The sequence below is a fragment of the Mastomys coucha genome, unplaced genomic scaffold, assembly GCF_008632895.1.
Source record: "Mastomys coucha isolate ucsf_1 unplaced genomic scaffold, UCSF_Mcou_1 pScaffold7, whole genome shotgun sequence".
NCBI lineage: Eukaryota > Metazoa > Chordata > Mammalia > Rodentia > Muridae > Mastomys > Mastomys coucha.
This window is the reverse complement of record NW_022196913.1, coordinates 285893-302871: the sequence shown is the minus strand read 5'-3', so window position 1 is coordinate 302871 and position 16979 is coordinate 285893. Positions and strand designations below refer to the sequence as shown.

Genomic DNA, 16979 nt, shown 5'->3' with positions numbered 1-16979 from the left:
CTATTTCCTCTGGGGACTGATATAGTAAATAGTGTTAAAGCCTCACCATCTGTGGACAAAGCAACAAGCACAGATAAGCCCTAATTCTAGAAGGCTACATGTCCACAGCTGCCTGTATCCATTATGCATATAGGTAAACATTTTCCAACTCAAAATGAATTTGTCATTTGGGGTTAAAGACAGACTGGAAAGCTGTGGAGATGGTTTTGTGTGAAATAGTGATTCTCAATGAAGCCTGGCAACCTTACTCCAATTTCCAGAATCCACATAAATATGTGGATGTCCACTAACCTGTGCACATTAGCTATTACACATAGGCCCTCTCCTTCCCCATCACGAATATTCATCCATTCATTCTTTCTTTCACACACAAATTTGTTTAAAAACATACTGAACTCCAGTCAACAGATTTTTATTAAGCTTTTGATATACATGATGTCCCAGATAGTCTAAGACTTAAAGATGCAAAGTGCTATCTTCATGCTTTCAATCTCCACACAAAACATCTATACCACTGACTAGAGGAAGCTAAAACAGTGCTTTAGAGTTTCAAGGAAAACAACTGTAATAAAATTGCATGTACATCTCAATTATGGTTTACGGGGCTGGTGAGATGGCTCAGTGGGGTAAGGGTGCTTGCTGCCAAGCTTGACAAGCTGAGTTCAATCCCAGGAATTCTTTATGGTAGAAGGAGATAAAACCTACAAGTAGTTTTCTGACCTCCACGTGAGCATCACAGTACTTCCCTCCCTACCATGCAAGCATACATAAAGAAATATATAAAAATATGAATTATAGTTATGCTTGAGAGCAAGACTCATCATTCAAGAAACTAGAAAACAATCATCTACACACTATCAAAAATGCGAAATAAGAAAGTAATTGAAAGCTTTGCACAGTGGCAGTGTTGTAGTCCATGAGGTTTATCCAAGGCACGATTATTGTTAATTGAAAACTTTTCCCAGTACTCTGCTGTGACAACTTGTAATACAGTTCACACTGGCAATTTTTGACACTCTCTATGGAGACTGAACTGCAATTCAAAAGAAAACTATCTTTGCCTTTTAATGGCTAACCTTTCCTTATTGTCTACTTGGTATTTGCAAGTTCTCAAACCTGTGTTTACTCTTTCCATCCTTCCTTTTCCTTTTAATAAAGTTAGTTTTTAGGAAAAAAGAAAAGAAAAGGAAAAAAAAGAAAATAATTATAGAAAAAAGGAAAGGATCTATTCTCTAAAACACACCAGGAGACAAAGGCAAAAAGTGAGATGTTCCTGAAAGCAGTTGTGAAACAATGTCATGGTTCAGATAAATGTTTTTAAGGATACAAGAGCAGAAATGAAAGCACATGAAACTAATGAAGATCCCAGTTATTTCAAAGCCTACACATTTTTTGTCTTGTGATGTTGTAGAATGTTTTGAAGAGTGGTTACAATTTTGTTTTTGTTTTTCTAAGACAAGGTTTCATGGAGCTCAGGCTGACCTCCAACCTCCTATGGTGAGGATGACCTTTAATTCCTGATTCTTCTGCCTCCATCTTCCAAGTGCTGAGATTGCAGGCATATGTCTCTGTGCCTAGCAGGTAGTGGTGAAAAATGTGGCATTGATAGAGAAACTTGTTTAAAACATTCTTGTTCAAAATTTAAAGACAATTCCTAGAAGGAAAAAAATGGAAATACTGTATTCTGCAAAAGAAAGGAAAACAAATGTTTAAGTATGTTGTTAGAATTTTGGTTTCTTTAAAAAATAGGTTTTTGTTTTAATCCCAGGTGTGGGATATGGGGCTGCTTCAGATTTGTTTTCAGCAACTAGGATTTGCCTTGTGCTCTAGCAGAGGTAAGGTTTTGCCATGTGCAGATAGCTTCTGCAAATCTGTAACATTTGAAATTCTGGGAACTTTTCAGAGGGTATATAAATGCTAGGGACCCAAGAGATGGGTTGGTCATTGTTGGTCGTCTGGGAAAGTTGGCTGCTGTTTGATAGTAGTCCTAGTCAAAAGAGGAACAAAAAGAAAAAACTTAAGATTCAGTGATATCTTTCTCGCCTACCTAGTTTTAGGGAGGTTGAACAGGTGGACTAAAGGTGGAAAAGGGTGGAAGAAAGAAGAATCCACAAATAGCAAAAGTCTGGCGACCTAAGTATATAAAAACAGAAAATTCAAAGGCACATATCATCTGAGTTCTCTAATATGATAGTCACCATCTATGAAAAGCTTTTTTAAAGAGTTAATTTAAATAAAATTGAAATTTTAGTTCTTCAATCACTCTAGCCACATTTGAGAGCCCAACAGCTCTATGTGAATAATGCCTACTTGCTAGCCAGTGGCCATGGTAAAAAATACACAGCTGTCAATGAACCATAAAGTGTGATCATATTTATGTTGATTGGGCACATACTAAAATGTGAATTAGTTACACTGTTAATTAAGCTAGGATATAAAGAAATAAGAATAGCCAAGGAATTTTGCTCTCTCTATATTTTATTTTTCAGTTTTATTCTGCATGTTTTAATCATATAACCAGTAAAAGTGATAAAACTTTTCAAATGGATTGATGACAAACTGGTTCTCTTTAGTGATATACATTGGTGGTGAATAACAAATACAGCAGAGTGTGTATGCTGTCCTTACAAACTCTGGATTTCAACCAATCTCTGGGGAAAGTCTGCTCTGGGCCAAAGGTGAGGTCACCATGTCAGAAGCAAACCTCAGTTGATATCTGGTCACTGTTTTAAGTGAGTCTCAGTTGTTATCTGGTCACTGTTTTAAGTGTTTGAATGAGGGAAACCCTCGGGCTAGGGCTGTTAATACATCTTTCCATTTGATTTATATATTTGACAGGAGATCAAATTTTAGGAAGAGCAGCTTTGAGTTATCCCTTAAATTTTACATGATGAGAAATCAAGAGTTTCTGCATTTTCTGATTCTAGGCAGCCTACTAAGGGAAGTGGTCATAGTCAATTCCATTAACAATAAATAGCTAGATACACTGCATTTTCTTCAAATCATTTCCCTCAATTGAGGATAGTACAAAAAGGGTTTATTATTTTTGTTTCTTAATTCGCATACCTCATACCTGTAATCCTAGCACAGGAAAAACTGAGAGAGAGGGAGTTCAGTCCAGGCTACAGTGAATTCAGGATAGACTGGCCTACATTGACATTGAGACCGTCTCAAAAACAAAATAAAACAACAAAAGAACATCTAAGGGTTACCTTTTGTGACGTACTGAGTCGTTTTGTTTTTCTAAGAATTCTTAATGTGTATTGCCAAAAGCAACCTACAGACTGACTGCAATTACTGTCAAAATTCCAATATTTTTCCTAGAAACAACAAAAATCCAAAAATTCACATGGAGGCACAAAAGACACTACTAGTCAAAGCAAGACTGAGCACAAGGAGCAATACTTGGAGGTGCCTCATTTCAAGATGCACTACAGGCCATAACAGAAACCAATGTGTACAGGCCAGTAGAACAGACAGAGGCTATGGAATAAACCCCTCAATGACAGCCACTTGTCTTTTAACAAAGATGCCAAAAGCCTATTTTGAAGAAAAGCCAGCCTTGTCAACAAATGATCGTAGCAAAACTGGATATCCTAGTGTAAAGGAACAAAACAAGATCTGTACCTCTCACTTTAGGGGAAAAAAAGAACAATTCAAATCCTAATATGAGACTGCAACTTTGAAATTGCTATAGGGAAACACTTAGATACTGGCAAAGACTTTCTAGAGGAAATGTTAACAAGAGTTGGCAAATGAGACTGATGAAATTAAAAGGCTTCTGCACAAGTGAAGTGACAGCCTATGGTGGAAGAAAACTCTTTGCTAATTATGCATTTGACAGAAGTATCTAGACTCCATAAAGACCAAGGAACCAAACAATCCAGTCAGTAAAGGGTCAAAGGAAATGAACAGGCAGCTGTCAAGAGATGAAATACAAACAGCTAATAAATATTCAAAAAATACAGCTCAGCATTCTTTGCCATTAGGAAATAGAAATTAAAACATTGAAATTCCATCTCATCCCCAGTCTGAGAGACTACCATTAAGTAAGTAAACACAACAAATGGAAGCTAGGATGGTAGGGGAAAGGCAGCCCTTGTATGTTGCTAGCAGAAATGTAAATTAGCCTAACCAGAATGGAAATCAGTATAGAGAGTCAATAATAATAACAACAACAACAATAATCAGAAACAACTATTTTATTGATCAGTTATGCCACTCCTGGGAATATATCCAAAGAACTCTAAATCAATATAAAACCTTTTATTTTGTCTCAAGCTTTTTCTTTTTTGAGACAATGTCTGGCTATGGCTTAACATCAAGGTTTACCTCAGCTTCCAAAGACCAGGGTCACAGGCATGCGCCACCACATCTAACTAAAATTTTTGTGGTATCAGGGATTAAATAAACTCAGAGCAGTATGCACAGTGGGCAACTCCTCTACCAGGAAAATACATTCCTGTACCACTCATACCCCCAATTTCTGATTGCCACAAAGTGAGCAATTTTATTCCTTAAGTCATTCTATGCTGAGCTTCTGTCCCACCAGTCACACAGTTGAACTAACGGACCACAGCCAGAAAGCCCTGAAATTGTGTCCAAAAAATAAATAAATAAATAAATAAAAATCAATCTTTCATTCTTTAAACTGTTTCCTCTCACGTATTTGTCACAGTGATTAAAAAGCTACTTTTCATAGGATGAAGCTAAGGAGTCCTCTAGGGTGTAGTTTACAAATGGAGAAAACACACCTTAATGGGGCAAGAAGACCTTGGGTTTTAGTGGACTTAACATTGTGGCCATCTTCAACAGTTTTACCAAATCCCTTCAGAAACTGAGAAGGTAAAACAAATCAAGACTCTGGATTACCTCTTCAGCCTCACACCCGGCTTTGCAAGTTCCTAGCAGTCATGTTGGAGACAACCTCTTCCCACTGCCACTGAAGACAGGGATGGAATTCTTCAATCATTTGGACTTTTCATTGGCCTCCAAATTTTCAAGTTTCCTCAAGCTCTTTACTGAGACCCATGAATCAGGTGGTAAGGCAAGTAACTGAAGGGATCTTTTCAGGAAATCCTCAATTATCTTACTTCTAATTTTCCATGTTTTATTTGAAAATAATAAAACTACATTGTTTGAGCTAGCATCTCACTACTTAAAATTGACAATCTCTCCCTTCATCAATGTTTTGAGAATGCATGTAATTTTTAGAGTGGTATACTGTTACCATACTTGGGTGGACCAAACAGTTGATGTACACACTTTCCATGACAATGATGACATTCAAGTATTTTATAATGCTTATGCTATTGCTTTAAATTAAACACAAAACCTCACATTTTGTTTATGGGTGTTCAATATTACCCATAAAATAAAATATAAGGCTAGTAAAAAAAATTCTGCAAAAACAAAAGCATAGTGGTATCTCACAGGGTATTTTTCCTTTATTTAAATCTATAGTTTCAATACAGTAAGCTATAACAACTAGATGCATTATACTGAATGTTGGGTGCATTATTAATCCTTTCAGGCCACAGGGGAGTTATTGAACAAATTGCAGCTCCGTGTACTGACCATGGCCTATTGGCTCAGAAGTAATACTTTGTCCATTAGAGGTAAAACATCATCTATTCATTCTCCAAAGGCTCTTTATTTGTTATTTAAACTAGTAGAGAATGAAGAGGCCAAGTAAGGAAGGAAAAGTTTTCCATATTTTAACACTGACAAACTTGAGCTACTTAAAGAAAACTTGGGTTTCTACAGAGCACTATCAACTCATGAGCCAACTAAAACAGAACAACTTCCTTAAATTGTACTGTGTAAATTGAAATCAAAAGGAAAGCAGTTCAACAGAGCAGAGCAGTTACTTCGGTTTTGCTAATCTCTCTATACTTTAACATATAACAATTAATCCAATATATTAATTTTTTAAACTAATTAATTAAAAAAATTAAGAGTGTTGCCTACTCTTGGTTAAAACAACCCAATCCACTGGGCAGCTCTGAATTTTGATTAGGCATCCTAATATATAAATTAATGTGCTGATGTTTAAATCTGGAAACCTCTGAACAGGGCCCCAAAATGCCTGTGGATGTTCTTCTGGGAACTTCAAACAGTCTATAGCAAGGCATCAAACAGGTCCAGATCAGTGGTTGCAGAAAGGAATATGTCTTTGTACCGAGTATCCTCAACTTTGTAAGCAAGGAAGCTTTAATTAAACCCCCACCCTAGAATATCAATCACACAGAACAATACAACTTGAAGAGAGACAAGTCCAGGGTCTCCCCAGAAAAATAACCTATGGGTACTGATGTTACTTATCTATCCACTGGTTTGCATATGGACCCACTTCTGGCACTGGCAAATTTCTATTACTCATAAACAGAACTAAGGCTCAGATTTCTGTAGAATTTCCTCTCTGGGCTTAAAAAAAAATCTAGACTTGAATGATAACATTCAGTACTTGCAGCTGCCACTGAACTGTTCGCTGAAAACATTAAACAGCAACATGCCAAAGAGAGATAAATGTAGTCAGCTTTTCTTTTTCATTTTTCATTTAATATCTGATAAAGTATTCAAGATCAATAAGGCCTCCCTTCCTTAAAGCTTAAAATAAACGTTGAATAAAATACAAATACTTGGAAGACTCTTCATGAACTGAATAAATAAGCCATCTGTGACTCAGGCTTCCCTATCGTGTTTTTAGGCTGACCCACTTCTCCAGTCACCATGGTTCGCAGAATCTCACTTCTAAGGGGCAGCAGTAACAGCTCTGTGCCAGCGCATAGTTTGAATCCAACAGGGTAAAAGGCTGAGGCAAACAGCACCTACAAAAGGACACCGGTCTTTATTTAAAATGAGTCTCCAATCCCCGCCTCTAAAACAGAACTTCAATACCACGAGCCTCAATACCACGAGAACCAGAAGCAGTCTTTTCTCCAACACAAGAAAAAAAAATCAAGTCTGCAGGGGAGAAAAGAGGGCAGGCACAGATTGAGAAACCGATCAAATGTTAAAGTACTTGGTACATTTGGCTTTGGAGATCAGACACTGGCTTTGCAGGAGGGGTAAGGTCGGGGCCGCAAAGCTGAACGTCCTCAGGCGTAGACTGAGACCTGGGTCCCTCCCCCTCTCCCCCTCCGGCGCCCCTTTCCGGGCCTGGGAGGCAGAACTTTGCGCAGCTAGTCCGCAGCAGCCGAGACCGCCCGGGGCGCATCCCTATCCCACCCCCTGCCTCCCGCTCTGCGGGTTTCGTCTCTATGGGGGGTTAGTGGTGGCTGGGGGGCAGAGGGGGCGCGAAAGTACTAGGACGTCAAGGCGCAAGTGAACGACTCGCACCTCCCTTGCCCAGGAGCTCCAAGACGCCGCCGCCGCCGCCGCCGCGGCCGCCACAAAGGGAAGGGCCTCGCGCCCTTGCTCAGTTCCCACCCGAACCACTCGCCGTGGCGGCGTGAGGCCGAGCCGGCGGGGGCGCGCGGCAGGTGACTGTCGCGTCGCGGGTCCCCGGGCCCGAGTCGCAGTCTCCCCGCCCACCTCGGGCCTCGCCCACCACGGCGCGCTCCGCTCCCCGAGAGCCGGGAGACCTGCACCTCACAATGGTCCTCGGGACTGGGCCACCGCCGAACGGAGCGGTCGAGGGGCTCCCGCACGCCACGAGCGGGAGCGGGCGCGGGCGCGGGCGCGGGCGCCGGGGCCCCGAGGTGCGCGCCGTCCCCGCCCTGTCGCGCCGCCTCCTACCCTTTGGCGTGTTCGGTCTCCTCCTCATTGTCTCCGTCTATCCCGCACGTGTCCTGGTCGTCCAGCTCTAGGCTCTGCTGGCTGGCCGCAGACTCGCTGTCCTCCGCCATCGCGGCGGCTCAGAGCGGCAGGCGAGGAGCGACAGGGCGGGCGCGGCCGCAGCTCCCTCTAGTGCCGCCCACCCTCGGGCACGGAGTCTCGAGTCTGAGGCCCCTCCCACCCCGTCGGCCCCGCCCATCACAGCCGGCCCGGCCCCGCCCACTCCCCTGCGGCTCCCGCCGGTCTGTTCTGTCCCGCCCGCCTCAGTCAGAGCGGACCCCGCCCACATTGCGTGCCTACTCCCGCCCACCTCGTCAGTTCTCCCACTTCGGCAGTCAAGGCCCCGCCTACCTCGCCTCCCCACTTCCGCCTACTCTAGCTGGCGAGGGCCCGCTGGTCTCGCGGTCCCGTTTCCGCCTGGGCTAGCGAGGCTCCGCCCACCTCGCCTCCCGCCTCCGCTCCACTCGGCCGCACGGCCCCGCCCACTCGCTTGCCCGCTCTGACCTCGTGAGCGGGCACGGCCCCGCCCACCTCCCCCAGCGGGAGGGCGAAAACACGAGGCCTGCGCTTCCTCAGCAAGAGACCTGAGGTGGGGGTTTGGGGGGGCGTGGAGCTGCTGCGAGAGCCCGAGGCCGTAGGGGGTGGGCGTGGCCTGCTTGAGGCTGCTTTGTGGCTCCGAGGCTAGGACCTGGTGGTCCCTGCAGGTTGGATTTCAGAGCTGCACGTCCGCTTTTGCGAGCGTCGGCCACACTCTGTGTGCCTCAGTGCTCTCGACTTCCGCAAGGATCTTTTTTTTTTTTTTTCACTCAGGCCTGCGACTCCCTAACTCTCCCTGCCTCCTCTCCCACATGTTCTTCAAAATTTTCCATTTCATGTTTTAGTATCTAATGCTTATCAAGCCAAAGCTCCAGTCTCCCCACCTCCCCGCTGCAAGCAGCCTCAGAGTCCTCAACAGAAAATTACTGGAGTTGTTTTTTGTTGGGTTGGCTGGGGGGGGGTTGTTTGTTTGTTTTCCTGCTTGTTTATTTTTGGCTTGATGGGTTCGGCTGAGAAAAGAACGAACATTTTGTGAGACCTGGTGAAGACACCCATATTAGAGGGATTGGGTAGTTTTAGGCAAGTCATTCAGCTTTCTCCTAAGTGAAGGTCATGACGTAGACCTCCAAGCAAATGTGTATGGACAGTGTTGAAATCGACCTCTAGCAGGAAACAGAGGAAGAAAGCCAAGCATGGTGGCCCATGCCTGTTATCCCAACAGTCCTGGAGGTAAAAAGTCCAGGAGGTAAAAATGAGTTATTTGAGGCCAGCGTCCACTGCATACAGAGTTCAAGGACACCTTAGAGCTACAACAGACTCCTCTCAGGAAAATTAAGGACTGGGAGAGAGAGGAAAGAGACCCTCCTGTGCATACCAGATAAGGTGCGGGTGAAATCCAGACTGCTGTCAAATGCTTCCCACAGCCTTTTGCTTTCCAGAGATAGAAACGAAGATCCTGCCAGACCACCACAAGACTGCAGGGCGGTTTGATAAAGGCAGGTGCTGAGAAAGTTACCCAAACTCTGTAATGAGGGGAAAAGTCCTTAAAAGCCACCTGGAAATTTTAGTGTAATGGGAACCTCCCCCAACACACACACACACACACACACACACACACACACACGAGAACGACCTAGAGATAAAACTTGTAGAGCAATTTCACCAACATTTGCTTGGTGTTCTTGGAGAAAGTGTAAATGGGACCCAAACATGGAGAAAATGCAGTTTTGTGCAACTATTTCTCAGACAAGATCAACTGTGGCCTCTAGATTCAGACTTTAGGATAAAGGCAGCAGAGATGACTGAGGTTCCTACCCCTCATCTTTATGGACATAAATAGCTGAGTAACTAACCTATTACTCAGGTTAGTTAACCTGACAAGCAGGGAACATTGTTCTGCAGAATGCAAAGGAACAGGGCCTGACGTTTGCACAGCGTTAGAGTGAAGCTTTATGTAATCCGAATGTTTCTCTGCAGAATATTAATCTTTTACAGGAGAGAAAAGTTTGTGGCCAGCCCTAGGGAGAGTCCTAAATTCTGTTGTCATGTACAGAAACTCACCATGTCTCCAAAGGGCTTCACTTCTCTCTCTGTCTTCATCCAGGAGTCAGAGCCAAGTGGCAACTTCTGGAAGATGAAATCCAAGCTGAGGAGAAAACACTTGTGTAGAGTGTTTACCAGTGTGTTAAAGTGGCCCTTGGGACTTTCTCCTTCTGCTTGGCTTATTTTCTTATGGAATACAAGCCCAAGATTATGTCATTGGTCTTGTACACTTGTTTTTAAAGTATATTTTTAAGCATCATAAAATATGCAATGTAGAACTTACTGTCAAACATTTTTTAAGCATATAGGTCGGTTTCATTTCACACTGCTGATACCGAGAACATTTCCCCTTGATCAGCTACAGCTCTACACCCACTAGGCAGCTCCCTGGTTACATCTTCTTGTCAGACTGTGGGAACTACCTGGTTACATCTTCTTGTCAGACTGTGGGAACTACCTGGTTACATCTTCTTGTCAGACTGTGGGGTCTACATTTGTGTATGTAAACTTGATTACTGTAGAAAAGTCATATAAACTCTTCACCTTTTTTTTTAGACTGATTTATTTCACATAATATAATGGTCTCAGCATCCTTTGTGTTAAAACATGTGTTAAAGCATTTCCTTCCTGTTGAAAGCTAAATACTATTCCGTTGCCTGTATGTTTTATGAGTCCATTCATCAGTGGGCATTGAGTTTTTTCCATTCTTTGGGTACTATGAAATCAAGACCTTGCTTTCAGTTCTGTTGAGCAATACAAACAGAAGTAAAGTGGCTGAATGATATGGTATTCACGTTTTTGAGGAACAGACAATGGTGTCTACGCATAGCTGCTCTATGTGCATTCCTGCAAGAATACACAAGGGTTCTTACTTGTCTGTTAGACTTGTCTGGAGACTCCAATGCTTTCCCCTCCTGCTGTACTTCTGTCCTTTCTTTTGTCCAACAACAGTGGTTCTACTAGGTGTGGATGACATAATTCAGTGTGACCAGGGACACATAACATGTTTAGATATGAAGCACATTTTAAAGCCAATAATAAATATTGTGTACATGCATCTATGTTTCCATGTTTGTGTGTGCCTGTGTGTTGTGAGGTCTCATTCCTCAGGTGCCATCCACCAGTTGTTTTGTTTTTTGAGACTGGCTTGAAATTCAACCATGTAGGCTAGGCTGGATGGCTTGGGAGCCCCAGGGATCCTGTAATCTTTGCTTTTCTCGCACTGGGGTTACAAAAATGTGTTATCACTCCTAACATTTTTTTAAATGTAGCTTTGGAGGATCACACTCATTCTGGGAAGGCAAGTATTTTCCTGACTGGGGTATCTACCCTGCTCACTAATCAAGTTTTTGAAGCCACATAACTCAGTTATCTATAGCAGAATATTCTATAAGAAATGTACAAATGGCTTTAATTACAATGAGAAAATTATAGAAGTGTAAAATCATACAATTATACAATCTGTGGGAAATTAGTACATATTAGTTGTAATGCTACATGGTCCTGGACCTCAAAAATACATCTGAGTGTCCTCTCCTTTTTCCCTTCTGAAACAAGAAGAGTGGTTGGAACTTAGAGATATGACAGCAAGACACCAAACGAAATACCTGATTAAAACTAGAGATATGAAGACTCATCTTGAACCTACATGTTTACCAAACTAACTTTAGAGGAGAGGAAATGTTAAAACACCTGAAGAGAGGAGCTGGGGAATAGAGTGTGAGTAAATGTTCCAGAATTCCATTGAGAGAAATAAAATATGGAAATTTCTTAACTAAGAGATGGGGTTCCTGTAGTGGCTATTCCTAGTTGTCAACTTGACCATATCTGGAATGAACTACAATCCAGAATTAGAGGGCTCACCTTTGGCCCTAATCTGGAAGCTGAGAGATAACAAGTTTCCAACCTGAATCTTGGCATGGAGATCTTGAGGCATAGTAGCTATGAATCCCAGAAGATTAAGATAGGAAGATCTAGAAATTCAAGGTCATCTGGGATTAAAGGTATGGTGGCACACACCTTTAATCTGGGCCACACCTTTTGCTGGAGACCTATATAAGGACACTGGAAGAAGGAAGGCTCTCTGCTTCGCCTGCTTGCCTTTGTGGGACTGAGCAACTGCTAGATCCTTGGACTTCCATTCACAGCTGCTGCTGACCATTGTTGGGAGTTGGACTACAGACTGTAAATCATTAATTCTGTGTTCTTCAGTATATCAATAAATTCCTTTACTACATAGAGACTACCGTAAGTTCTGTGACTCTAGAGAACCCTGACTAATACAGGTTCCTGAGGCCTTGCATGCTTCTTCTCTCTCCCTAAGAGTACTTCCCTACTGCTACCACAGGCTTGGCTTAGCCAGCTCTGGTCTCCTGTTCTGGTTCCACCAGATGACTACAGGTATGTGATAGAAACCAGCAAAGTCACCATCATAGCCCGTTCCCTCAGACTTGTGAGAGCTAATACATAGTCACAGCTTTAAGATGCCCAAATTCAGAGTATCTTATTACATAGCGGTACCTACCATCTTAAAGCAAAGACCAGGAGAAAATCCTTTTGTTTTAAATGACTCGTTTCTTATTACTAGATGTGATTACTTTCTGTGTTCTTCAGTATATCTGAAAAATTCATTCCAATCAACAGTGTGCACTGATTGTTCCTGACAGCTGATCTTTAGACAGCTGATCTGGTTGGCTTCATCTCATACTCTTTTTAAAAAATATTTTTTTATCTTGTGTGTATTGGTGTTTTGCCCAGATGTATGTCTATGTGAGAGTGTCAGATCCTCTGGAATTGGAGTTACAGACAGTTGTGAGCCACCATGTGGTTGCTGTGAAGTGAATTCAGATCATCTGGAAGAGCACCCAGTTCTCTTAACCGCTGAGCCATCTCTCCAGTCCTGCCTTCATCTCTTTTTACATTCCATACCATGCCTGAACCTGTGCAAATTGTTTGGGCCAGGCATGGTAGTGCACACCTATAGTTCCAATAGCTTGGGAGGCTGGAGCAGGATTGTGCTTGGGAGTTCAAGGCCAGCATTCTGGGTGTCAGGCAAATTATGTTTGACCTGAGCCTTGGAGAACATACTTGTAATCCCAATATTAGAAAGACTGAGGCAAGATTATTAGTTCTAGGCCAGTTCCTGGTCTAAATAGCAAGAAAACCCTGTCCAAAAAGCAAAAACAAAAATGAAGAAAGAAAAAAAAAGCTATACATTTGAAATACATTTTTAGAATTCAAAGTCTTTCATCCCCTATTGATTACTATTTTGTGTATATTTTTCTTATTGTGTCAGTAAGGAAGTGCCACAGTATTATATATTAATATATTATCAATTATAATATAACATATATTAATATATTATATATAGTATAGTATATTTATATACACACACATATATAAAATAAACCCCAATGTTGTAAGTCTATCTGGGTTGCACAGGACAACCTGAAGCCTAAGTATAATCTCACTGAAAATCTTGAAGATGCAAAGATGCTGCCAGGAAGGAAGAAGTAAGTTTTTATTTTGGAACTGAGAGGTTTCTTCCTTTTGTAAAGAGGGCCACTTTGACACAGTACTGCTTTCTGGACTCGAGGTTTCTTCCTTCTGTAAAGAGGGCCACTTTGAAACAGTGCTACTTTCTGAACTCAGAAAGTACAGGCAGTGTCTACCAGCACATCCCTGGGCACTGTGCTTCCTATGTTCATTTTTCAAAATAAATAGAGATGGAATATTCCTGAGGCATGTTGTTACAGTTTCTTGTTAGAACTACTAGAAAGCCAGCATATGGGTGACTCTACCTCATACCTCATTTCTCCTGGTGTGTAAGCCCCAACACCTTCTCCATAGTTCAGTTGTAAAAGTTGAGATAACATTTCTTTTACCATGGGCTTTCCTGTGAACTCAAAGTAACAGTGCTAAGAAAGAGACACAGTTTGAGTAATTTCTTCTAGAAAGAGAGATTTTTCCCAGGAATTACATGTGAGCACCCTGTTTTCCTGCCTAGTCCTCCAAGAGCAAGAAGAGATGGGAGGAGTGGAGGGGAGAAACTTGTCTAAGAAGCCATAGAGGAGAAGCCGTAGAGCCAAAGACCTTTAATTGATATGTAACAGAATGCCATCTTGGTAGCTCTGAAGCAAATGATGCGGTGGATTATTCCCAGGGAAGAAGACTCAGTACGATATCCATTTGAGTTATTCTGAGTAAATAGGACTTCAGTCATCCATAAAAGACTGTCTTAAAGGTGAAGGTACCATGAAGGAAGGAGGAGGCATGGAAGACACTCAGGTACCTTCATTTGAGGCATTAACATCAGTAAAACCGGGGCTGGTGAGATGGCTCAGCAGGTAAGAGCACTGACTGCTCTTCGGAAGGTCCTGAGTTCGGATCCCAGCAACCACATGGTGGGTCACAACCACCCATAATGAGATCTGATGCCCTCTTCTGGTGCGTCTGAAGACAGCTACAGTGTATTATGCCGGAGGGAGTGGACCTGGAATGAGTGGGGCCTGAGCAAGGGACGCCGTCCTGAGTTCAATTCCCAGCAGCCACATGACGGCTCACAGCCATCTGTACAGCTACAGTGTACTCATACACATAAAAAATAAATAAATAAATCTTTAAAAAAAAAAAAACAAAACATCAGTAAAACCAAGAGTGCGTAAAGGGAGCCAAGGTGCCTCTCAGTCATAAAGCATCTTTCTAGCATGGATAGGGCCAGGCTCTGACTCCTCCCTCTCCTCAAAGGAAAGTGAGGGGGTAAGGACATATAAAAGGACAAACATGGTATACCAAAGCTCAGACACACCAGTCTTTTCCCAACTGTGGGCTCAGTCATGTGCTTCGTTAGCTGGATATTGACAGTCTACATGACGGGCATCAACTGTTGCTAGAAATCAAGACTCTTCACCCAATGGAAGCCAGATTTCCATCATTTAACAGCACAGCTTCTTTTGCGCTTTAAAATCTACTGATCCGGGACAGACGAGGAGTAGGGGGCAGCTGTGAATAGTCATGTGACAAAGCAAACCAAGCCAAAATGTTTCTTGCAGAATGTAATGGGTGGATATAGGGAGGCTCACTGCACAAAGCAGTTAATTTCCTTATATTGGAATTTTTGTCTAACAGAGTGCTTCTAAAAGCATAAAAGACAGCTAATCAAATCCTGAACTCACAAAGGAGTAAGCAATGTCCTTTGTCTGAACTTAGCCATTAGGGCTGCATGCTCACTGGTGCTGACTCCAGAACCAGACTTTGCATCATCCAGCTTCCAGAAGGTAAGCAAGACAAAGCTCTCCAACTCAGACCTTTGGGCCAAACTTCACATCTAAACTTCAGTGAGCTGGTAGACTGTGATCTAGAAGGGTCTGCCATCTGCTGTCAGAACAGCCATTTGCAGACCTTGCAGTAAGCATTGCCTCCTGGTGTGTCCACTTATAATAGAATAGCAAAAGAAGTTATTTGCTAATCGTGACCTTGCTTTCTATTGAAAGATAAGCAAACCAAGAAGAAACAAAACTAAACCCTTTCTTTGCAGTTGTTTTGCTCCTGAGACAGAACCTCACTTATCCCAGACTGGCCTTGACGTTTACTTTGTGGCCAAGGATGACTAACTCTGAGCCTCCACCCATCTAATGATTGCATGTGTGTACCACCAAAGCAGGTTCTGGGCCACACAGGAGTATTAAATCCAGGGTGTTGTGCATACTGACAAGCACTTTACCGATTCAGCTACATCCTCAGCCCATAAACCAAAATTTAGCAATAACAATATCTAACTACTGCTCACTTTTAAGGCCCTCAGTGATTCAGACATGTATTTTGTATGTTACTATTTTAAATTTTTATTTGTGACAAGAACAATACAAGACTGCCCACTTAGGCAGTCTTAAAGTATCCAGCAAAGTACCGTTAACTATAAGTACAGTGCTATATAACATAACCTCTAGAACTTCGTATAAATGCGTTGGAAAATATGTTTTTTGTTTACTTTGCATGCACTATTTTCCAATGAGAAAATGGAGAGTAAGAGAAATTAAAAGAATTTATTTACACTTGAGTGCAAACTTGTACAGCCACTATGGAAATCAGTAAGACCTCCTCACAAAGATGGGAATCAATTTACCTCAAGACGCAGCTATATCACTTCTAGGCATTTACCCCAAGGCTACTGTGTCTTACTAAAGAGACACTTGTTCACTGCCCCTCTATTCACAATAGCCAGAAATTGGAAACAATCTAGATGTCCCTCCACAGAAGAATCAATAAAGAAAATGTATGCATGAACTGGGGTAGGGACTACTAGAGTGGGAGGATGGGTGAGGGGAGAGAATGCAGGGAGAGACAGAATTGAGTGGAATTTGACAGGGGCATAGAAACAGTGCAGTGGAAACTTCCTAAACTATATGAAGGCAATTCTAACAAAGTCTTCAATCCAAAACAGAGTCCCCATACTGGCTATCTTTTGTCACCAAATGAACCTTCCAGTACTGGGACTATATACGGGATTCATCCAATTGAATTGCTGGCCAGAGGGGTCCCAAGGAAATCCCCAAACAACCCAGGCTGTTGTCAAGATAGGTTGCTCTCCACAAACTGACAGCAATACCCCATTGCTGCAGACAATAACCACATAACTCATTGAATATGAGGCAGGTACTTGCCAGGCTACCAAAAGAGAAACATATACACCAACTCAACTAGCAGAACCAGTAATCTACAGTGCTGTACTGCCTGCAAAATATGCTAGGGCAATGGTGCACAAAGCTTGTGGGAGTAACCAACTAATGTCTGCTTTGACTTAAGGCCCACTCCACAAAGTGGAATTCATACTTGATGTTGCTTGGGTGATCAAGAACCAGAAACTAGAGAGCCCAGAGGCCTAGGACTAAACCAAATACTTTTTAAAAAAGTAATGATAAAGTGACTCCTAATGATATTCTGCTATATTTCTAGATGCCTTAGTCAGCCATCACCAGAGACACTTCCTCCTGCAGCAGAAGGGAACAAATGCAAAAACCATAGTCAGACAATTCTGCAGAATGGGAGGGAGGGAGGGAAGGAGGGAGGGAAGGAGGAGGGAGAGAGGGAAGGAGGGAGGGAAGGAGAGAGGGAAGGAGAGA

The 16979-nt window shown here is 42.5% G+C and overlaps 1 protein-coding gene, 1 long non-coding RNA gene and 1 other non-coding gene across 6 annotated transcripts in view; 1 reads left to right on the top strand and 2 right to left on the bottom strand.

The window, feature by feature from the left end:
• The window catches only part of Nmt2 (N-myristoyltransferase 2), a 47051-nt gene extending 39068 nt beyond the window's left edge, over positions 1-7983 (bottom strand). The window contains exon 1 of one of the 4 annotated variants that reach the window (XM_031358220.1): positions 7741-7983. In XM_031358220.1, the coding sequence (XP_031214080.1) occupies positions 7741-7850 (110 nt within the window). In that variant the 5' untranslated portion in view covers positions 7851-7983. The remainder of the gene's footprint in view (positions 1-7740) is intronic. The other 3 variants (XM_031358222.1, XM_031358221.1, XM_031358223.1) reach the window with 3 other exon arrangements.
• Positions 888-1028, top strand: LOC116082963. The gene has a single exon (XR_004115559.1). It is a non-coding gene; the product is annotated as a U4 spliceosomal RNA (small nuclear RNA).
• LOC116081642 lies at positions 1021-7530 on the bottom strand. The gene is made up of 2 exons (XR_004114946.1): positions 2048-7530; positions 1021-1684 (listed from the first exon to the last, which is right to left on the bottom strand). It is a non-coding gene; the product is annotated as an uncharacterized LOC116081642 (long non-coding RNA).
• Positions 7984-16979: the final 8996 nt, after the last annotated feature.